At 39.5% G+C, this 24487-nt stretch overlaps 1 protein-coding gene across 2 annotated transcripts in view; it reads right to left on the bottom strand.

The window, feature by feature from the left end:
* Positions 1-24487, bottom strand: part of malrd1 (MAM and LDL receptor class A domain containing 1) — a 56720-nt gene that overhangs the window by 30614 nt on the left and 1619 nt on the right. For both annotated transcript variants that reach the window (XM_039790914.1, XM_039790913.1), the window contains exons 2-18: positions 24139-24270; positions 23929-24017; positions 23250-23414; positions 19831-19918; positions 16551-16679; positions 15350-15496; positions 13255-13360; positions 12371-12738; positions 10964-11409; positions 7645-7732; positions 7357-7536; positions 7073-7229; positions 4885-5041; positions 4673-4783; positions 3460-3673; positions 3109-3356; positions 276-558 (exon numbers count right to left, since the gene is read on the bottom strand). In XM_039790914.1, the coding sequence (XP_039646848.1) occupies positions 276-558; positions 3109-3356; positions 3460-3673; positions 4673-4783; positions 4885-5041; positions 7073-7229; positions 7357-7536; positions 7645-7732; positions 10964-11409; positions 12371-12738; positions 13255-13360; positions 15350-15496; positions 16551-16679; positions 19831-19918; positions 23250-23414; positions 23929-24017; positions 24139-24270 (3108 nt within the window). The remainder of the gene's footprint in view (positions 1-275; positions 559-3108; positions 3357-3459; positions 3674-4672; positions 4784-4884; positions 5042-7072; positions 7230-7356; positions 7537-7644; positions 7733-10963; positions 11410-12370; positions 12739-13254; positions 13361-15349; positions 15497-16550; positions 16680-19830; positions 19919-23249; positions 23415-23928; positions 24018-24138; positions 24271-24487) is intronic.

The raw sequence follows: 24487 nt of genomic DNA, 5'->3' as shown, positions 1-24487 counted from the left end.
AGGTAAGGAAGAACATGACGCAGATATAAAGCCATGTTAGTGCCTCTGTGAGACTTCGGTACTTTGACCTAAATGCTAAATGATATTTAGCAGGTTAATGTTAACTATTTTAGATAAGCTTTTTAACATGCTAACATTTGATGACTAGCACAAAACACAAAGTACAGTTGAGGCTGATGGGAATGTCATTAGTTTTGCAAGCATTTGGTTTGGTTGGAGAAGAGAAAAAAAATCTTAGCATATATAAAACAAGGGAGACAAAGTAAAGTGTCTACCTGCAGGAGGAGTGTTGTCCTCTACTCTAGGTGAGGAGGCGAGCAGACACCCTGGAGAAAAAGTGATGTCATCCAGGCAGATGTCACCCTTTTCGCTTCGGCCCACCTTGCCCTCAAACATGACCTGAAAGTCCCTGTTGTGGCTCAGCGGGATCTCCCTCATCTGCCAATAGTTGCCTTGATCTCCTGTCAGGTTCAGAAAGAGATGAAATTGCCCTTCGCTTTTCCTGTACACACTGAGGGTCCCGAGGCCGTCTCCAGACATGTGAAAATAGAAACGCATCTGGACAAACGACAATAAATTTGAAATATGTCAAAATAAGGCACAGACTTAAGAGTGTGCAGATGTGAATGATACTTTTCAAACATTTCCCATTCTAATTTCTTCTTATTCACATCACAAGAGTGTAGACATATTACATATTAACTGATTTTGCAGCTACATATTTGAAGAAAAATATAGTATGCAATCAAAATGTTGAGTTTGAGCAAAGTCTGAGTGACAGGCATATAGTATTACATATTGCAATTGGCAGAATATGGAAAGAAACCAAAAGTATGGTCATAGAAAGGTAATTAAATTTTAATCCTGTCACTAGATCTATGCGCTTTCCTTTCAGTCCTTGTCCTAATTAAAGCTCGGAGAGAAAAAGTGTCTCTCCATGACACAGCATGGAGGCAGTGATATGTTTTATAGGTTTTCTCTACAAATGGAGCTACAGCAGCAAAATTACACCCTCCATCTCAGGAGAGAAATTACCCCATCCTTCTCTTCTTCTCACTTCTCCCCTGCACAGCCCTCCCTTCAGTTTAATTGGTGCCTTTTTGCTATCTGCATGATTGATTGACAGGTCAGGAGTGGGATAAGACAGACACGAAACGCAGAGCAAACTCAGCTGTCAATCAAGACATCGTTCCCGGTAGAGTATCAGGCTGACAGCTGGGAGGACGCACACACATACACACTACGAAGTGCACAAGCACATACACTCAATTTGTAATTGCTTGTTTAGTTGCAACACATTTCAACTGCAAGCTTAAAGGAGTAGTTTTGCTTTCTTGCCTAGAGTTAGATGAGAGGCTCGATACCACTCTTGTGTCTGTCCGATAAATACATAGGATAAATATGAGGCTATAGCCAGGAGCCGCTTAGCTTGGCATAAAGACTCGTTATATATTGTTATTATTTAATGGTCCAGAAAAAATTAACCCCGTAAAACCACAATGGGCCCTATTTTAATGATCTGAAACGCAAATATGAAATGCAAAACGCAAGTAGCTTTGTGGGCGGATCTCGGGCGCTGTTGCTATTATAACGGCGGGATAAATGACTCTTGCGCCCGACGCAAATCTTAAATGGCTTGGTCTGAAGTAGCTAGGTGTGGTTTGGGCGTAACGTGAAAATAACCAATCAGAGCATCATCTCACATTCCCTTTAAGAGCAGGTGCGCTTGTTCCATGGCGGATTGCTATTATGACGGCGGATTTGCCTGGCGCACGCCAGCGGGAGCTGTCCGGGATGCGGCAAAGTAACAAATGCCCGTCTTGGCCGGGTGGCGACTTTTTGAGGACTGTACTGTAAAGTGCCTCCTGATCTATCCAAACACCTGAAGAGCATTTTCAGTAAAATTTTTCTTTGTAATTATGTATGGTTTGCAAAAATGGGAACTGCTGCGTCCGTGTAGATGAGAGAAGTGTATGCGCGTTGTGCACACGCTCCATTATTGCCAAGCATGCGCCCCTAAAATATCATCTGAATAACGCGCTACTGACTTTAGACTAGCGCCACTGACTTTAGACCAGGTTTTTCCTGGTCAGTGGCGGAATTGTTTTCTGAAACTGCAAAATAGGAGTACGTAACGTTTGCGCCTGAACACGCCTCCTCTTTTCGCTGAACCGCCCACGTTCAGAGCGCAAATACATTCCCTAATTTACCGACGTGCGTCTGTGGAGGGAAAAGTCTGCTGTGCGTGGGGTGCAAAATAGGAATGATACATGCGTCGGTGTCCAAAGGCAATTTCGCTGAGTGCAAGATAGGGCCCAACTTGTTTTTACACTTTGGTTTTTGTACGGATTAAACCGACACAATATAACATGTTGGACATGACATGGAAAGAATTGGACAGAGCCAGGCAGGCTGTTTCCCCCTGGTTCCAGTCTTTATGCTAAGCTTTCCTGGCCTTAGCTTCATATTTAACAGACAGACATTGGACTTATCTATCTTCTCATTTATTCCCATAAAATCAAACTAAAACTGCAAATGTGATTACTGTAAATATACCAAAGTGTTGAATTCCGCTCTTCGTGTACATTTTCTTATAAAGCCATAGTGAAATGGACAGAAATTGTAAATTGGCCAGTGTTACGTATTATTTCCTGATTGGAAATTATATTCTGAGTTGCAGCTACAGCATGAGGTTTATACTGTTTCTACAGCCTCTTTAGTTATTAGAACACTGGATAATAAATACCTTATACCTATATAATATAAACATATGCATTATCTTCAATTAGAACATGCCATACAGAGACTAATGGAAATAAACTTTTTTGTTCCTTTGAAATGGAAACTGCAGGACATTTTTTGGTTTTTCTTAAACTTATTTCATCTATTTTAAATGTTAGTTTTTTGCATTTCACTTTTATTACTTTGGATAGTATTTGTTTATTTGAAGCCTTATATTCTATGCAGAACCTTTGTTCTCACGGGAGCATCAATGCAAAAATAAATTGTCAATTCATTAATCGTGTTCTTCTAGCTGTTACATTTAAAATGATGGCATCATACCAACTTGTTTTATAATTTGTCTTTATTGTGGTCTTGTTTCCTTACCTTGCACTGAGAGCTCCTGCGGCTCAGTAAGGGTCCCGATATGCGGGCGGCGTCTCCGGCTGCCTGGGGGAAGGAGCCCTCCAGGTACAGGTAGTGCCCCGAGGGGTCTCTCAGGGTGTGGTCACTCGATGGCCCAGTGCCAACTGTGGGAGTGCTGCCTGCTTTGATCAGCCAATCAAAGTCATCCTGTCGACACTGACGCCAGGAACAGAGGTCAAACTCAAAACTGCAGCGCCCGCTAAAGCCCTCTGAAAGACAGCAATAAAAGACGAAATCAATCCAGATTATACAATTGTCTGAAAATGAATCGTTCACAGGGTGTCATCAGTCAGACATGAGGGGAGGCCTCACTGCAGATGTAGGGTTCTTCATCAGAGTTGTCCCCGCAGTGGTTGATGAAGTCACAAAGGTTGTCCTGAGGGATACAGTGGCCATTAGCGCAGGCGTACTGCTCAGGTGTACATGGCCCGTCTGAAGGAAGAGGAGGGGAGCAGTGCAGGAAGCTGACATCATCTATCACCACATCGCCCATGTAGCTGATCCCTCGCTTCGCCCTAAACATCACCTGACAAAAGGACAACAAACTACTGTAAGGATCGACTCTTTGCCCTGTCTGTCATACTTTTTTAAAATGCCAGGGTTAATATCAGACAAGGCATTGAAACAGATGCTGTTTTAATGAGTGATGTTTTTCTGCAGTCAGCTGATAAAGGTCTCAGAGAAAAGAGGAAAAGGGCACTCTGACTCTTAAAATGAGGATCATAGCTGCTCTGTGTAAAAATGCCCTTCAGCTGCATATTGAACCATCAGCACAGATCTGACTGTCCGGTCTGAGAATGATTAATGTGCATAACTGTAAATGTGGAAAGGCCATGGTATTTGGTCAAAGAAATGCCTGCTCCCGTGCAATAACAAAGGACCTCTGCCTGTGTAGTCACACTGACCTGGAATAACCTCAGCAGGCAGACACCATGAAGGGACTGCAACTCTGATTACTGTCAAACTAACAAGTTAAGAGTAATTAGACTAAATCAGACTCAATCAATTAATTGATCATAAAGTCTGGGTGTCTAATTTAGCCTGCCATGACTGAAATTAGGCAAATTACATTGATGTACACAGTCACCTAAGAGGCTGTCCTCTAAACGGAATGTCTATTAATGTAAAAGTGATCATTACACTGGAATATACACCATGTCAAAAGGGCTCTTCACTGTAAACTCTATTTTATCTCACATATAGCCCAACATTGCAAATAGTCACAAAGGTGCTCAGTTCAAGAGTTATGAAAAGTAAGTAATGAATAGAAGAAATTTTCTTTGTGTTATACTTAGATATGTCGGGTGATTATTCTGCCAACAAAGCAGCAGTTTACACAATAGAAGAAGGTCCATATTGAAAGTGAAGAGACAATCTTTGTGGAGGACAAATATCACCCAGTGCAACAAAAAAAGAGATATTTGGTGCAGTATTATTGATTACAAAAACATTTGATATGAACCATTTCATCACATTACATTTAGTTGTATAACACATTTAAATGCATCTCTAGTAATTTACAGACCTGGACGTTGTTTGATAACCCCAAAAACACTTCTCCTCTTCTCCATTTGTTGCCTTGGTTACCAGTCTGAGACCAAACCTCATGAGTGACGTTTTCATACTTCAACAGCACCTGCAAATAGAGTGAGAATAATAAATATGAGTTTTTCTGATAAAAACCCTTTACACTGAGTATTATTCTCCGGCTGAATACGGTATTTTCACTCTTCTTACTTGTAGCGATCCAACTGTGAATCCACACATGTAGTACCAGAAGACCAGTGTGCAGTGTGGCCCAGTGGAGGAGATGGCAGGTGTCTGGAGGACAGTGGTTTGACCGTAGCCACCGTTGGAACTGTCTGCACACATATACCAACCCTCTGGACCGCCTCTATCAGAAGAAAGACAGAAAGTACAGAACAACTTCAGGAGTTATTTCCCCAACCTGTGAGTCCAGCAGTGACTTTTAGTATCAACTGAGAGTTTGCATCATTATTGGGTTTGGTTTGTTGTGCACCCGAGTGAAAGTCTGTCATTGTATTGATTTTCTTGTATTTATGTGACCTTCTATAAAACACTACGGCTCTAAGAGAAGGCCTCTGGACACTGATTGCTTTGAGTGTGTGTGCCACCTTTTTCCAAGTACAGATTGTTTCTCTAGAATGTTGGTTTTGTAATGGTAAACAAACCCTGTTCTTTTCTGCAATTTGAAATTCACTAAAAACTTGTTTGGTTCCTTCTCCTAGTTTACTTCCAGTGGCTTCCTGAAAATTCAAAGATCCCTTCCAGATGTGTACAAAAATGTATCACTTATTATTGTTATAAAATTACTTTGTTAAACATATTTTTAATTTCTAAGTTTATTTGCTGGACATCAGATGTCTGGAACTTTACTGTTCATGTAAGATTCATGCTCAGTACATGTACTTTTTAGATTACACCTGTGTAAATTGCATATTGAAGGTGATCACAGAGAAACTTTTCCGCCTCAGCATTTGAATGTCAAAACAGCCTTCTGGTGTCAAACTCTGCAAATACCTCATTCTGCACAGTAAAGGTCAAACAACAAACACGAAAAGGTTTTCAGCTTAGGTCTTATTTTTATCGTTCCAACCATGTTTACTTTCAGTTATGACAACCAGAACTGGTTAAGTTAGTAGAATAATCGATTAGTAAATCAACAAAGTATTTATCAACAACGATTCTGAGAACTGATTATTAGTTTAAGTAACATTCTCTAGTTCCAGTCTCTCAATTGCAAGGATCTGCTTTTTTCTTTATCTTATGTGATAGTAAACAGAATATCTTTGGGTTTTGGACTGTTGGTGGGACAAAACAAGATTGTGCCTATATCTGCTCCAACCTTTTCTGATTCACTTTTTGAAATTTCTATGGTGCAGCTCCACTTGGGTTGAATAAGACACAGCTCTCCATTTAATCCATGCCCTTTCAATTCAGAGCCAGTCAAGGGTGCAGCAGGAGCGAGGAAGGAGCGTTTCAGGCAGACGGAGGGGTCATGAAAGAAGATGGTGACTGTAATTTTGGCTGAGGGACGAAGAATCTACTGGTCAAAGTGCCATTTTCTGCTACCACTGGCCACTCAATAAAACCTAGATGAGGACAATAAGGTCACTATCCACATCCATATGTGCCACACTCACTCAGCTCGCAGTACATTTAGCTTTTAGTGAAGTAAAAAGTGAGAACGCATAAAAGAGAGAAATAATTGCTCTAAATGCCTATTTCTTTATTACTATGTATTTATTGCCTATTATTGCCTAATAAATTGTATCACTACTGTGTACCTGTAAATTGATGGGTTGATGAAGTTCTCGAGTTTACAGTATTTAGTTTGTCATTTACCTCTTGTACACTTTTTATTAATTTTCATCACCAATAATCTGCCTATTATTTTCTTTATTAATCATTGATCTTTTTGTCTGTAAAATGTCAGAAAATAGTAAAAGAAAAAAAGCCCATTATAATGTCCAAGAACCTGAATTACATCTTAAAATTGCTTGTTTTATCTGACCAACAGTCTATAATCGAAAGATATTTCATTTACTTGCTTAAAATCCTCACAGTTTTAGAAGGTGGAATATAGAATACTTGAAAAATTGCTGTAGTTGCAGATAAATGTTTTGTCAATTGACTAATGATTCATAATACTGTAACAGAAATAGTTATTGTAATAATTAATATATATATATATATATATATATATATATATATATATATATATATATATATATATATATATATATATATATATATACCACACAAACTATTTAAAAATAAAATAAATTACTTTAACTAATCCTTGGGTTTGGTGTTATTCAATATTTGACGGTCACATTTAAGTTGTGTTTCTTTGCTGTGGCCGTAACAATATATACAGTATATATAATTCGCTGGTACTCACAGGGTGTGGTCATTAATAGGACGGTGGTACTGTTCTCCATCATGAATGCTCACCCCTTGGTCAGGGGACCAGCGAAATGCGTGGATTGGGTCCAAAGAGGAGTCGATGCCCTTCCAACCACAAGTGTCACCACCTTCAAAATCGCACCATTCCTTCACTGGAGAAAGAGACCGGTAAATAAGTACAGAAGGGAGGGGCAGGAAAGACAGACAGCACTCTGAAAACATTACAATGCAATAATGAAAGGTTTCTATGTAGACATTCTGAGAATATAAATGTTTTACCACAGTTTAATTCATCTGAGCCATCAGAACAATCCCGTCTGAAGTCACACACTTTGCTGTTGGCAACACACTCTCCATGTGCCACACACACAAACTCTCCATCAGGGCAGCTGTGGGGCTGAACTGTGGGAGCTGGAGTGGTCACTGCAGGGTTTGTGGTATTCGCTGTGGGGAGCTCTCCTGGAACAAAGCATGGTAAAAAACACACAAAGCAACAGGTGAAATTAAAAATAAGGGAACACAATGTCCTAAAATGTTCATATTTTCTGTTATGGCACAATCATTTACCTTCATATGGTTCGCAGTCCAGGAAGGAAAGATCATCAATGGCAATGTCTCCATTAAAATCATCACCAACTGTACCTTCTATCAAAATCTGACAAAAGAGAAAGTGAAAATAAACACAAGAAGATATTTCCAGTAAGCCTCGCCAGTTAGCGAGCATGCATAATAGCATATTGCTGGAACACCTGAATGGTATGCAGTCATCATTAATTAATGTTTAATTGCACATGTAAAAAATGGTCTACATTTACGCAGCTAATCTTTTACCATTTACATACAAAACCAAAACCGTCCCAAAAACTTAAAATATTTTCATGTGGGGTTTTGATTGATTTTATTTCAAATATGTAAAGAGCAGAACAGCAGACAAGAAATAAAAACAAAACAAATCAATAACAACAAATAACAACACAATACATTAATAATGATAACAACTTGACGATGAACACTTGACGATCTGTTGACATATCCGAAAAGGAGTGGGAAGAAATATAAATGTATTTAATCCCACCTCGTGTGTATGCAACTCAGTAATAGTGAAATCTACCTGCTTTCCAATTGTGAATGTGAACTCCCTCCCTCATACCCAAAATCAATTTCAAATTTACATCAATTATTTACAAAACAGAGGAACGAAAACATTTCATAAACTCAAAACAAAAAACAATAAATTAATAAAAACAACAATAATAATAATAATCATAATAATAATAAAACTGTAACTAAAACTATTTTAAACCACTTTATGTTTGGACATTGCTTTTGTTCCACCTGTAGACTGTTCCATAGCTTTACTCCAGAAACTGAAATGCTGAAACAGGGTTGCTTTGTTTCTAATACTGTTTAAATGTTTGAGTGTATTTTCTTGTCTGCTTGCCAGTAAGCGTCGCTACACTGAACTTTACGTTTTATCAGCAGCTTTCCAATGCAACAAAATCATTTAGCTAAAATATAATTTCCTCAGATGAGTTGTCAGCAGCCACCAGTCTGTTGACTTTGTGCCAAGAAGTGGAACAGAATTTGGAATTCTGCTGACTAGTGCAGGGCCCGTTGAAAATGTGCCTGTTTGGAACGGGCCATTGCTTGGCCTGTGGTATTGCTGCTTGTAGAATTCATCAAAACCAAATTGTACCCCAAAATTACTTACAGAAGGACCCCAAACTTCATATGCAACTCCCTTGTATACCCTACTACTAACTTACTGATTTACCTGACAGAGAACGTTGCAGATTCAGAATTTAATCACAAAATAGCACAATGAAAATGTGGAGTAATCAGACATTAGTCTCATGGACTCATGGCAGTGTGCTACATGGATGGATGGATGGATGAATGGATGGATGGATGGATGGATGGATGGATGGATGGATGGATGGATGGATGGATGGATGGATAGATAGATAGATAGATAGATAGATAGATAGATAGATAGATAGATAGATAGATAGATAGATAGATAGATAGATAGATAGATAGATAGAGGGTGTTGCCTTGTGTCGTATGATCGTTAAGGAATTTAACATTTCAGCAGAGGTGTTCATTTCCATGCAGGTTTAGTGGCTTGACTGTTAACGTGAAGTAGAGGATTTGATTCGTGGGGGTATTTTGGCGACGGTAATGTTATTAGTTAGCAGTATACTTAATTAACCCGGGGTGAGTCTGATGAAAAGTGCTGTGTCTGCCCGGTTCAGCTCTGAGATTTTCTCACATTGCACAGCACTGTGAAGGAATAATCTCTGAGATTACTTTATGTTCTGCCTCTGGTTAGAAGTGGTGAATGTAGGCTACAGCTCACAGCAACTTAATAGTGTCTGGCTTTTGTTTGATATTTAGTGTTGGCAAATGGCTTTTTGTTGAGTTTCGTCTTAGCGAAGAAAAGTAAGTTTGGTATATCCAGCAATCGTGTAGCTAGCTAGGAAAAGAGTCAAAGGCAGTAACCACCCTCCCCCCCGCTGTTGGAAAGCGTTCTGCATGTGGCGTGCAGGTTACCTTCCCACCAAATATGCCCCCAAACACGGACAACGATGTGACTCAAAAATAGTGTCTGGTAGCCTGCCTATAAGTGGCATCACGCTCTGTCTGCCACAAAAAACTCTGTAGTGGGATTCTGAAACGTCCTTGAATTCGGGAATTGTCGTTTGTTTATTCAAAGTCAAAGACAGTCTAAAGTAGTGCATATTTTTTTGTGGGCCTGAGGTGTATTTCACATTTTAGCTGCCAAAGCTCAGTCAGTGTGCAGTGTGAGTGGCCAGGAGCTAGAGCGGCAAAAGCCCATGTGTGCTTCTTTTACTGTAAATACTCGTGCCCGTAGCAAGACAGATGTTGTTACTGTAGTAATCAAGTCAGCACGTGTGCACTGCAGAATACAGCTAATCTAATAAACAAAGAATGCCTGTTAAATGTTTATTTGAAGCACTACCTGGAAGAGGCACCATGTGAGTATTTACTGTTAGTGTTTACATTAGCATGATTCAAGCAGCAGTTTTGCAAACATGTTTTGAAATATTTTTCCAATAATCTTGACTTTTCCACTTGCTGCCTTGGCAAACAGCTTGTCTTGGAAACAATTTCATTAACGTAATGCTGCTAAGCTCATTACTGCTTTTCACATGCATTTCTTTGTACATTAGATGTGGTTACACCGGTCATTAAATCTTACAACGCAAATTCAGGAGTAAATATCTTGATGTCAAATCATACTTTATCATTTTGTGACAACGTGCCCACTGCAGTAGCAAACATAATCTGAATTCAATTCATCAGTGTCTCTTCTTTATTTCCATTTTACCCTTTCTGCAGTCAATTAACTTGACAGAGCTCCTGTTTTCAATGCCATAATGGAAGAAAAAGTGTTTAACTGCCTGTCAAGTTATACTCACTCATGAGTAATGACAGCAGAACATCCATTTTGAGGGATCGATGTCGAGCAGTGGAGCTATTAGATAGATCATCATGTAACGCTGCGGTGCACTTTTAAACACAAACTCTTTGCTTCACTAGCATTTCATTGTCGCCTGCCAGGGAACTGTGTTTACCTGTAGCTCATGTCTGCCTTTGATTACAGAAGGGGACTGAAAGCAAATGATTTAAAGCGGGATGTGATGCAACCAAAAGTGGTATTATATTAAACTACCCAACTTGTCGTCAGTGTTAATGATTACATTTCTTAAGTAATGCAAGGGATGTGAAAGCAATATCTGAAGCATATTCGGTCTTTCTGCTCATTGCAAAGTAAGAAATGAAATTTGATGACAGAAATATCCTGTACACACTCAATGAGCCTACTCTATAAAGCAGAAGTCTAATTTTGGATCACAGTTACCTGGAACGGCCGAGCACTGGAGAGGTAGACAGTCTTCCTGTGCCATAGGTTTCCTTGGTCTCCATATCGTACCCACAGCATGTGCCCACGCCCTGTAGCGCTGGTCCTGAGGTAAACTGCCAGAGAGAACACATGTGAGCCGAACATGTGGTAATGGAAGCGGAAAACACAGTGGTGGCGGGAGCTGGACGGGTCCTTGCCGCGCTGGTGGGTGGGTTGGAAGACTCTGCTCAGCAACACGGCTGTGTCTTTGAACTCCTGGGGGACTGAGGACTCGATGTAGAGGTAGTGGCCATAGCTGGTGCCCAGTGTGTGGTCCTTCCAGGGCCCCGTGTTCAAGGATGGAGTGGGGCCTCGGATGCGGGTCCAGTCAAACACATCTCCTCCACTCTGCTCTTGCTTCCAGCTGCACAGTCCGTGTTCAAAGTTACACTGCAGCTCTGGAGCTGTGAGACATGACAGGAAATGAACGAACACTGGTGCTGGAAAACATCATTTTGAGACATTTGTACTCTACTTGACCATTTCCATTTTCTGCCACTTATTAGTTGAACTCCACTACATTTCAGTGGCAAATATTTCTTCTCCACTACAAATATTTGACAACTACTAATTACTTACCAGATTAGATTTTACAAACAAAGCATATGAGATTATGAAATATGCACTGTTTAACCTAACCTATAAAATTGTTAACATTTAGCTTCATATTCACCACCGACAACAATAAAATGTTACCTACATGTCAATGCATCAGTAATAATAATTAAATAATTAATATAATAGTATACCATCAAAGGGGACAATTTTCTGTATGAGTACTTTTACTTTTGATACTTTAAGTACGTTTAGCTAAAATACTTACTTTTACTTCAATTCAGAACATTTTACTTGTACAGTAATGGTGTATTTTTATATTGCAGTACTAATACTGCACTGATGCAGCACTGCACCCTTGTCAGACTTAGGATGGGGAAAAAAAGACATAGCATCTATTTTATACTATACAGTACATTACATACGCCTACCTTGCCCACAATGCAACTCGAACACTGATTGTTCAGACTAAGATTTGAGTGTTGTATGTGTGTAGTGACTCAAGCTGCTAGTCTCAAGCAGAGATGAGGAGTGGGCTACAGAGGCCTGGTAAGCTCACTTCTTTCTAGCTTCTCTTAACACTTCAAACTTGTAGTTTTCAGCCTCAACCGACGCAAGTGACATCACTTGAGGCAATTTATTTTGTTCTGGAGCCACAAAAGGCTTTATGTAACTTTTTCACTCATGCAGTGGTACTCAAGAACTGTAAACAGACTTTGATGTGTAAAATTGGTGGAGTTCCTCTTAAGTAAAAGGACCTAAGTGTTTCTTCCACCACTGAATATTTACGTAACCAAAAGAGACACTCACAACATCCTTCCTCATCGGATCCATCCCCACAGTCATCCACAAGGTCACAGAGCTGCAAGTGCTCCACACATGCCTTGGTATGCACGCAGTGGAAATGTGTGTGTGCGTGGCACACCACCACTGCAGGGGGCAGTGAACAGTTCTTGAAGGTGATATCATCCAAGGCGGAGACCCCATCAAACACTCCGAGGCTGATCTTAGCCAGAGCGATCTGGAAGGGCTGGGTGATGCGTCCCAGCTGTACGGTGACCTGGTTCCAACGGGTTCCTTGGTCGTACAAAGTCCTCCATATAACAGTGTTATTTTGAACTCCATTGATTCTAAGGTACATGTCTGCAGCCCCCACGGAGATACCAGAGTTATAATGCCTGAAGGGGATGAGGGAGATATGGAAGCAAAAATGTTACTGACTATAATATTCCAGCACAGCAATGTGTGCATTCTGTGGTATTATACTTTTGAAATGACTTCCTCACACATTCCTCTTGTGATAATGCATATGCTTACTGGATATAAAACATCAGTGCTTTTGATTACTCTGCAGAAAAAAAAATGAAATTTATAAAATGTCAGCACCTCTTTGCATGGAATACCCCTCCAATCATCCAGTGGAAAAATAAAATCTGTCATTTGACATAAACTTTTAGGGGCCATAAAGCTGTCAAAAATCACAGATTCAGATGTGCATCTTCTCATTATGTTTGACTGTGAAATAAGAGATGCTGAGAGAGCAGAGCTGAGACAGGTGAAATGATGGTTGGAGGAAAGGGAAAAGGATAAGAAAACACAAGTCTGAAATTCCAGGTGGATCTACAGATTGTTGTTACAAGTCAAGTTGAACAACTTTTATAGAGTGGAGAAGGAAGCTACAGTGTGACTCTCACCAGAAGGTCATGGTACACCCGGAGGCCGATTGTTTGAACCAGGGTCCGCGGAGAACAGCCCTTGGATAAAGACTGCTACTGTTCTTCAATATAAACATGAAGTGGCCTGTAGTGAGTAAGAAACAAATTACTATTAAAACCATAATCAGCGTCTACTTTATTACACAAACCCCCACATTGCTGCAAACATCATGTTCCGCCAGACAGTGAATCATCTTTGAAAAAGCTAAAACTTAGGCAAAACTGTAATGGATAATATGATTTCACAGAGATTAAAGTAAAGTTAAAAAAGCTAGGGATACAGCTCCCGACTAAACGCCTTCGCTCATTGTTGTTGTTGCCAGATGGGTCAATTTCATTCTCTCAGAAATATCTCTCCCTCTGGGATTTAGGATTGTATTCCTCTTCATGGCTACATTTAGCTACTGCCTCATTTAGCTATGTGCAATAATATACTGAATTTTGACGTCAGTCAGTCTAATAACAGATAACACAAGTTTCAGCTTTAGCTAAAGCTCATCAGCTAGGTAAAGTGGTAAAACAAATGGCAAAACATTTTTCAACCTAATATGTAGTAGAGATGGACCGATACCATTTTTTGCTTCCCGATTCCGATACCGAGTACCAATCCGGTACCAGTGTGTCATATATTTTATTATGTTTTAACAACTGTATACTACTATCCCTGTATGGATGTGATATGATTTCTATCTTTGTTGTCAGTCTGGCTCAGGTTAAACTCTTTGTAAAACATGAACAAACACAAACAATGAATGCCACAGAACTTTCTTTTATTATGCAGTTTGACAGTCAGTAATAACGGAAAAAGAACAAATAAACTACTTTAACGGAGATTTTCTTTAGGGCTTTATTACGTGGTATTGGATCGGTGCATAAAATCCAGTACTTCCTGATACCGATACCAGCGTTTTAGCCGGTATCAGATGCCGATACCGATACTGGTATCGGTACATCTCTAATATGTAGAATGTAAGATAAGATAAGATAATAATTAAATTAAAAATAAAAGTATTGATCTTTGGGGGGAAATTCCCATGTTACAGCGGCACAGAGACGGAAGTCAAAGATGCTTTATAACAATATCTTTCTGAATCATTTCTGTTACTGTGTTTTGGCTGTGTCCATTCTGCCTGATGCTGCACAGTATGATGTGGTGGTGTGTTAAAGTTAGAAAGTTTTCTTGGCTCCTATTAGGTGTCTTATTGCCAATAAACAAAGTTTGAACACCACCACATACCTGCACATTGTTTTAAATCTTTGAATGGTCACAGTCATATTCCCTAAACCTTCAAATAGATGCTCCCACCAGGATATGTATCATTTCACAAAGCCTGGAGCGTAAAAAGAAGCTTCCCAGAAACATAACAGGGACCCATCTTTTCACAGCATGTTCACACAATGTAACAAAACAACAGATGGTGTTGCTTAAACTGTACGATGTTATCAAGTCAATTCACAACAAGATTGTTTGTTAAATCCATCCTAAAAGTTAAATATTTTCTGGAGGTTAGATGTGGAGAAAAGCCTGCGTATAAAGGTGTGATGAGGCATTATATACAGTGACATGTTGTGGAACATAAACCTTGGTGTCAACAGCACAGTAATGTGTATTCCAGTGAATGATGGGGTGTTAATATGCAGAATGGGTACAGCATGTTTCTATTATTCAGATGGCTGAGAAAGCTTTTCTCCATGAAGTGCTTATCTCTCAAAAACACACAGACAATGGATTTTCTTTGCTTACACAAAACCCTCGATTTTATCTGTAGATAATATTATCTTTTGTCGGTTATTTCAGATCAAACACCCAGGACACAGTCAAATCATCTCATGGACTCATCATATTTCTATTCTTATTCCAGTAACTGGTGATGGCAACTTTCTTTGTCATGGCTGTTGATGTGTTTTCATCTTTTGTACTATATGCATAATTGTTGTCATACATTTTTTTGAGCAGAGCTGCTTGGGAACACAGAATGGATTTCAGTGTAAACTGATAATAAAGTTGCATCGTATATTGCACATGGCAGCATTGTTACTGGACATACTGTATGATGTGCGTTTGTTTCTTTACCCTCAGTGCTGTTTGTAGAGTGGTCCAGAGGTGGTGGGTGGTAGTCTGGAGGTACGTCCACAGTAGAGCCCCTGACCCAGTCAAAGCCATCGCCAAGGGTGAGCTCGTACCAGCCACAAGATCCACCGTCAAAGTCACACTCAGAGGCTGAATGAGTAGAGAAATGGAAAATGATTTAGTGTAGAGACTTAAAGTTAATTCTTGTGTGTGATACTGACTAAAAGCTCCAGAAAAGCTACTGATGGACCATGTGGTTAGATGTACTGTATGTGTCAACTTCTGTTTCCAAGGTCCAGGATGAGAAGTCAGTGCTCTGAAAAATGGTAATTCGAATAGCCACAGTTTCATGACAAATGGGTAAAGTCCATCTGCTGAAGAAGATTGTGTGATATGACCAAAAACTCCAGAATGCCACAATATACATTTCTCAATGTTAAATCATCAGTATAAAAGATTAAGCCTTTGTACATAACAACTTAGCTGGAGAACCACAACTCTCAAGGTACATTTTGGCAACTGACAATACAATCAACAGTTTATCTTTTGGATCCTGGGTTTATTTTGCATTCATTCGGAAGAAAATTGGTGGTCATAACATAAACCTGTTTGAATGTTACGTTATCCAATAGTCACGTGTTTCTATGTAAGTAACACTTAGGATATCAAAAATTTAAACAGGAATGCAAACTTCCTTTCACTATGCAACTCTATGGACCTCGTGGTGAGATCGTTAATAACATTACGATTTTTTTTAAAGCTATAGTGCGTAGTTTCTGCCGCCCCTATGAGGAATTCTAAGTAATGACAACAAAACTGTCAGCACGTCCACATGATACAAGCCTTCGGTGACCCTGTGAGCCTATACTCTTAATTAGCTTTATAGCAACTCATTTAGCAATGGCTTGAATATAACGGACGTTCATTAATATCAACAAGTTACGCAATAAAGCTTTAACATTCTGGATGAACTCAGCATGCACTGACAAATCAAGTGTAAAAAATACCAGAAAAAAGATGAAACTCTTATTAAAAGTGGGGAGATCCAAACCAGGCAACAGTCAATGTAAATCATCAGTCAATTTAAATGTCAGCCATTGCTGTCATACTGGCAGATAAATATATATCCCAAAACTGCTTTTGGTCAAGTGTACAAATAGGATGTGGATTATTTGAATGGGTTACTTGGCAACAAGGTTCTTACAGCAGCTGGCTTCATCCTCTCCTTGGGGACAATGTGGGGTGAAGTCACACACTTTGCTCTCCTCGATGCACTCCCCACTGCCACAGGCAAACAACGAGGGAGGGCAAACAGGAGGAGGTACACTGCTCTCTGTCACAGGAATCAAAAATGAAAGATTAATACAATCAATCATATCATATGTAGACCAACCAGATACTAAGAGCTAGCAAGTGATTGTATCATTAAAAAGCACTCATTGGAGATCATGGTGGAATAATATAGATGAGTTCAGCTACGGTACGAGAAAAGTCAGTACATTAGTTGCGTTATGAAAGATTAGATACTTCGAAGTTCAGATATTTTGATCAATAGTAAGCCCGAGACCTCCTCTCTTGAATGAATTCAATTCTGCTTATGAGGAGTATTTAAAACATAAGTGAAAAATTGTCCATTTTAAAATGGCTTTTGGCTGGCTATTGAAAATTAGTCTTTAAATGGTTTCTGATTTAAGATTTCTGCTGTAACTAAGCTTTTGATCTTAGGCTGAGCCATGCTGGCAATTACGCAAGGTCTCCAAAGTGCATTTATAGTACTTAGAGAAAGAATAAAGAGTCCCCACTCTAACGGGTGCAAAGGGGGAAAAAAATATCACAGTATTTCAAAGCAGTATTAACAGATTTTTTTGCATGCATCCCCTTTTACATTACATTAGTCATTTAATCCATTGTTAATATGACATATTTGATTAGTGCAGCTTACAAGTACAAAGTACCAACTGTCTCGTGCATCTGAACCAATCCTGCCTCCTAAGAAAATTATGTTTACATACAATTAATTTGCAACAGCAAATACATTTTGTAGGAAACAAAATGCAGCCCGGATTACATTTTCATGGATACAACATAATGAGAAAATGTTGATCTGGCACTGTATAAACATAATTTTGCTAGGCGACCGTTGTCTATACAGTATTGGGATATTACACCTCTGAATAGTGTCTCACAAGCTGACTCTTCTCAGAAAGATAAAATATCTTGATAAAATGATTAAGGTACATGTTGACGCTGGACAGTAAGGTGCAGATGGCAGATTAGCATTTACTAGTGAGAACAGGACAGACAAAAATTATTGGGAATATCAATTAGGCATATAAAAAGATATCCGTAATAAATAACATGGTGGCCAGCTTATTCCCAAAACATGCAGACACTCATGTAAAGAGTGTGATTTATGATAACAGGGTATAAAAGAGGCGTTGGATGTGAAACAAATTTATTGGCTATGTAGTGGATAGGATGAATAACAAAGGACCTGGTACATTCAGTAAAGAATCCTCTAATTGACCATAATGGCATGTAGTTAGCAAATAGATGCGAGCCACATATCAAAACAATGTCCTTGTCTTCCCTCACATGTACAGGTCAGTGACACCTATTGTTATTTTTCCAATAATGGAGCTTTGACTGTAATTTAAAAAAAAAAGTTTAGAATGTCAGCTCTGTGCCTGTTGTGCACTACCGTTCATCGTCAGGTTTAATGCATTTTATATAATAACACAGCCCATTTTGAGGTGTAAAGCATTTCACAAATCCGCTGTTGGGAGCAGAAGACATAAGATAGAAGCTAAGGGACCAAGTGCCATGGTGACAGGTGTCTGTCCAACAGTGTCCTAAGTCTGTCCCACTTTGCTCTTAACTCAACTCAAAGCTGCATTATTTTATTTTTTCAGCCACTCTGGGGTAGCACAATAATGACACACTTGATATGGTGAACAAGCTGCAAACATTAGCATTCATGTAGAGTCATTTAGAGTGAACCGAAACATCAAGTTGTTGGCCAGAAAACCAAAACAAAGAGCTGGAAGATTAACAAACCCACAACAAACAGTGACAGGAACAGCAAATTCGGGTTATATTTCTCACCAATAGCTTCACTCTTTCAGTATTGGATTCTGTGAAGCACTTTGTGTTACATTTTGAAAAGTGCTCTACAAATAAAGTCAGATTGATTTGACTGATTGATTGTTAATATAGAAATATTGATTATAACCTCTTTAGGTTACGTGGGCTTCAAGGACAGGAATCAAAGGAGGCAGCTCATTGTGGCCTTACTGTATGTACCATACTGTAGTGGACAAACTGGAAATTTCAGCCACATGGTTGACTAAAAAGCAAGGAACACCTACTGTAGCACTCTTACTACTAACAATAAATATGTCATCTATCCTAATGGTCATTAATGGATGTATGAGGAAGTAGTAATTATCAGATTTTTTTAAATGAATATATTTAGTAAAAATCCTTATTTACAATTCGAGTTGACAATATGCCAAACATCCTTGAAAAACTGTGGTGCTTAAAGGAATACGCCACCGTTTGTTGAAATAGGGCTTATCACGGTCTACCCTGGCTGTAGATAGATGGGCCAGCGCATTTTTTGTCTCAGTGCAAGTAATTAGGTTGTTTTTTTGTCTTTTGTTGGCTCACTTTTACTCACAACATGCTAACCGGCAACATAGGATTCCATTCACTATGCTAAGCTAACTAGCGGCGGCGCTGCCGGTGTTGCACCGGACTAGAACAATGCATGCACAAAAAATGCGTTGGCCCACCTATCTACAGCTAGGGGAGACCGTGATAAGCCCTATTTCAGCAAACGGTGGCGTATCCCTTTAAGTTCAGACCATTAACATCTAATGTAATTCAGTGACATTAATTCTGCATCTAGTGCAGCTCCGTCCCCACTCTCCGCTCTGGCCTTGATGCTCCACCAGGGAAAGAGGCCTAAAAAAGCTGAAGGCTACAGGTCGTAGCATAAATGAGGCAATCAATAAAACTCTTGTTTTACAGGCAGAGCAGGAACATCATCCTATATTGGGTACATAATAGCAGCTGTAAAGATGCTATAGTTTGTAATGGCAGCTGAAACATCTATATATCACCAAGGCAACATGTAAAAATAATGTTCAACATGCCAAGAGGACTTTATCAAACGCTCCCATCCAACATGTTCAGCTGTATCACATTCATCACTGAGCTGCAGGCAGCGCACTAAAGCAGACATAAATAAAATCATGAATTGAGGCTTTGACTGCTCCATGTTCAGTGTAGAAAAATGTATAGTAGGCACTATTCTAATGAATCAGTTATTCTGTTATGAGTCCTATCCATTAGTGTCTTCCCCGGTTATCAGTATTCAAAACAAGTGTGTGGTGGTCTGTTTATGTGTGGTGATATTTCCAAATGTTAAGGTCTGAACTTGTCCCGCCTGTGTAGTGAGATGTTATTAATGGTAGCAGTACCAGGCACAGTCACACAGCCGGGACTGAAGGATAGGTCATCGATGGCCAGGACCTCAGAGTTTTTGCTTTTCAGCCCTCGAAGCACCACCTGGTTGACACACAGAAAACATTCAAGAAATCACTCCGTCACCTCATTTATTACCTTTCTACACAGCCTGCTTGTCTTTGTGTATTCTGGCCTGTGTGCACATTCAGCACGTGTGTGCATTAGTGCCTTTGCATGTAGTATGTGACGCATGCGTCTACATATGAATGTTAACACTGACGAAACAGCTCTAGAAGACAGACTCTAACAGTCTTTGGCCATGCTAGCGGCTAATGTCATGTGTTGCATGCATTTTGTCATTGGACAAATGGAAATTTATCCTGAGGAGGACATAAATGTCTGTACCAAATTCCACGACAATCACTCTAATAGTGTAGTTGTTGAGATTGTAACAGACGTTGCCATCTCCAGAGCCACAACGCTAGTTATCTATAAACAACACATTTTCTCTGAGTTTCACAGTGCTAATATTATCAAAGCTGCACTGATCCAAGTCCACAGAGCAGCTTTATCTACACCAGGGGAGTCTAATAACCCACCGTTTATGACTGATCTAAACAAATGGGGGATTGTGTCATCATGGGTGATGGGAAAATGCAATCAAATACACAATTTTCATTGGTCATACTTGTCAGCTGGTATTTCTTTGTTCACTTAAAACTGGACTTTGAGGCCATAAAAGTAATACAATCTATGTGATGATAGGAATGAGTGTATGTAGAACTATTAATTTAGGATTTCAAAGCCAAACAAGTCTATTTATCTGATCCAGACAATGTGCCCTCACTCTCAGAAAATCTTGGGAACCTTTATCCACACAGCCACTTAGTTATTGTCAGTAGAAGCAAACACTACAAACTTTTTAATCACATCATAGTTTTGATTTTATTTGTAGGGTTTGTATGCCTCTGCACTGGCGAAAGCCATGGCTGGAGGCATTATAGAGACATACTCTGAAAATCACGCCCACCGGAAGGGAAAACAATGGGCGCCACAATATGCAATTTATGGCTGAAACACTAACAAAGTGTCTGTAGCTAGCTACAAACATCAGATTTAAGTATGTCAAAGGATTATTAGCACACCTTGTCTACCAGAGAGGACAAGTTAGTTGTTAGTAAGCTAATGTTAACTATGTGTTAGCAAGCTAAGGTACATTCCGTCACATCACTGCTGACTGCATAATGTCAAAATGCTTTAGAGTAACTCAAATATAACTTAAATATAGAGTAGTTAGCCTAAAACTGACATTTGACTTGGTAACAAAATGCTCTTTGCAAACGTAACATTGGGCATAAGGTTAGGTTAGTGTCAGGATCTCACAGTCTTTCCATTCTTCCTGGTGATTCACCATGTCTGTATCCACTTGAGTCTTAATAAAAGCTCCGTTTTTCAGTTCAGCAGCTTATAAAAACTTAGGTTTGGGTTCTTTATCCCTTTTGGTAGTGCATCCCATCACACAGCAGTTTTAAGGCATTTTTCTGTTGTTTGCTAGCAGACAGAATTGATGAGGATGCACCTTCACACAATACAAGTTAATGGAGAGCAGAGAGCTGTTTTCCCCTCTGGTGGGGGCGGGACTTAAATGTGCTCTAAATTTTCAGGTGGTAAGTCCGTCTGTCCCATTCTTGTGAACGGGTTATCTCAGCGACCCCTGGAGGGAATGTCTTCAAGTGCCAAGTTACATCTTGGTGGTCAAAGGGCAAGGTCACTGTGACCTTACAAAACAAGTTTTTGGCCATAACTCCAGAATTCATATGCTAATATGACAACATTTCACACAAATGTCTGACAGGATAAATTGATTGGGATTTTAAGGTAAAAGGTCAACTTCACTGTGACATCATGATGTTTTGCAAAAATACCTTTCTGGCCATTTTTCAAAGCCATAACTCAGGAACAGAAGGAAGACATTTGTTGGTTGGAGGTGGCGGTATACAACCGCAAGTCAGTAATTGTAGTTGTTTCAAGCTTTAGACCAAATGTGCATATGCATAGTACCATATTTTTATATGCACAAATTTTAATAAAACTGTGCAAAGAAAAGTGTTTTCTACAACACAACTGAAGAACAACTACAAAACCCTGGAGATATTTAAGCAGGTGAAAAAGTGCAGATCATTAAGTGAACTGACTGAAATTGAAATTGGCCGAAACCACCAAGGTAAATAAGAACCCAATTAACTCCATTTTAAAAGAGGAAGCAGAATAATGGAGGGTAAATGCTAGCAGAGAGTTTACCTCTCTTTACCATGTTATAAAACTGATCTGGCTGAAGTCAGTGACAGATGGTAAAGGCAGAGAGGAAGGGTGACACACTGACACTGTCTGAGGATATACTGTAGGAAGGACAAGAACAGCAGGCTTCAGAGGACTCCAGATGGCCTCTGAAGGGTCCAGTTGGGTCAGTACCCTCCCTCTGCACATAAACTGCTCCTGTTGCGCAGCTCATTTCTGCTGTGATGACTTTATCAGTCTCAAGGAAACTTAGTTTATATCTTACATGGCTCTTAACATGCAATACAAAAAATCAACACCACAATATGGCATAATTTAAGTTGAAGCATTGGCCAATATTCTAAGACGTAAACTATACATCTTGATAAAAATCCTTTGATTTAAACCTGTACTATTCTAATTATTTTGGCCACATGACGGCAGCGGCCACAAGCTTTAACCACAACATTTAAAGTTGATGTGGGGAACTTGTTGGAAGCAGTTGCTTTTTTACACATCCAGTAAACGCAGAGCAACATTAGCATTCATTTAGTGTTCTGTTTCTGTTGACCTATTCACTCTTCTTTTATCACTGTTTTGGTATCTACAAACTCCTGAGGAAATATCCACAACTAGTTGCTAACTTGTGTGCGGTTTGGTGCTGGGCAGGTAGCGTATGGTCTCTCACTAAAACAGCTGCCTGCTGCTGGAAATAAGGTTAATGAGAGCAGTGAGAGTGCACCCAAGTAGTAAAGTTGTGGAATGAGCTGAAAGATGCATAAAAAAAGCTCAGAGGACCTGAAGGGAACTAGTATGTCTGTCTGTGATGATTCTCTGTGGTTTCACTTCACATACAAGTATTTTGTCCCTTGTAAATATAAAATCAAATCAAAAAAGCTTCCTTAACAAAATAGCATACAAGGACAGTCCTTCAAGACTTCTGTAAAAAAAAAAATAGGAGAGCAAAGAAGAGCTGCGTCTTTTGGGCCTAAAATAATATAACTTGATTGGTACCTGACAAAACTGACTGGAAAACTTGAGATAAGCTATACCATGATATATGTCAGATATACATTTTCATTTTAATATTTCTGTACTTTTCAAAATTAAACAGCAACTTAAAACTCTATTATATTAAATTGTGAATGTTACAGACCTGAAAACTGTGATTGCTGGAAAACTTAATCACTGCCCGCTGCCACATTTTTATCTGTGGTTGTGTGGAGTGTTTCCACACCTCTGTGCTCTGACCCAGTGCGTGAGACTGAACCAAGACCTGAAGATCTCCATGTTTTGCCCCAACATAATAGTAGAAACTCATCTGTTAAATGAAAATGCAAGGAAGATATCACCAGTTGTTGTAATGTGATTGTTGATGGTTTTTAGTCCAACAGAGGATTTTGTAGGGCTGGGTATCGTTCAAAAATATTCAGTAACGGTACCGATACCAACACCGTGAGTTTGATACTGGTTCCTAAACAATTGCCGATACCAATTTTATAAAACAAAAATAAATTACAACATTACAGCAAAAATATTTGTATTTCTTTTTCAGCTCCTACTACTACTGTAGGTGAGTCTGTCTCTGTGTAACGTAGAGTTTTTTCTGCGTGTCTCTACAACGTGTAACGATACACAGCCAATCAAAGACATTATCAGATCTTGGTAGAAGCATGCTGCATGCTTATTGGCTCACTGACTAACAAGATTTACTCCTTAGGTATTGAAATTTGGTACTGAATGACGAGGCATTTTTCGATACGACACTTTAGAGGCAATTCGGTCGGTGCCTTAAAAAGTATTGAATTCGGTACCCAGTCCTAGGATTTTGTTACCTGGCAAGTGTGAGTGGGCAAGAAGATGGGACTGTTCAGGTCTGCAGTGGTTCTGTTTCCACTGACAGGTAAAAGGGACAGGAAATGTGCTAAAGGAGAGGGAGAAGTTCGGGGGTGCAACAATATGAATAAACCAGATACAGTAAGGTTAAGGTTGTGAATTCAAAATGTTACAGTATGCTCCATATGACAGATGTCAGATACTCCTACCTGATGTGTTCCTGGTCTGGTCTTGTTTAAGTCCCGGGACTTCAGCTGTTCTGGTCCATCCAGAGAGCGTCTCTGAGCTCTGGAACAGGTCACAGAATCCCTCCTCAAAGTCACACCTCTTATATCTGGAGCCTTCAACAACAACAAAAAACATGTTTCACTTCTGCTCTTTTGTGTTCCACCCTGAAATATAGTTGGCCATGAATCTGTATTGGGATTAAGCTGTGGTTCCTACGCATAATAAAGATTCATCAACTCAGCAGAGATCAGAAAGTGGTTTTGTCATTATAAGAATTTCGTTTTAAATTTGACTTTATGGCCAAATGTGCAACGAGGGACTGTAAAGAAC

The sequence above is a fragment of the Perca fluviatilis genome, chromosome 22 (genome assembly GCF_010015445.1).
Source record: "Perca fluviatilis chromosome 22, GENO_Pfluv_1.0, whole genome shotgun sequence".
NCBI classification, from domain to species: Eukaryota; Metazoa; Chordata; class Actinopteri; order Perciformes; family Percidae; genus Perca; species Perca fluviatilis.
The sequence above is the reverse complement of the archived record's forward strand: the minus strand, read 5'-3'. Positions and strand labels throughout refer to the sequence as shown.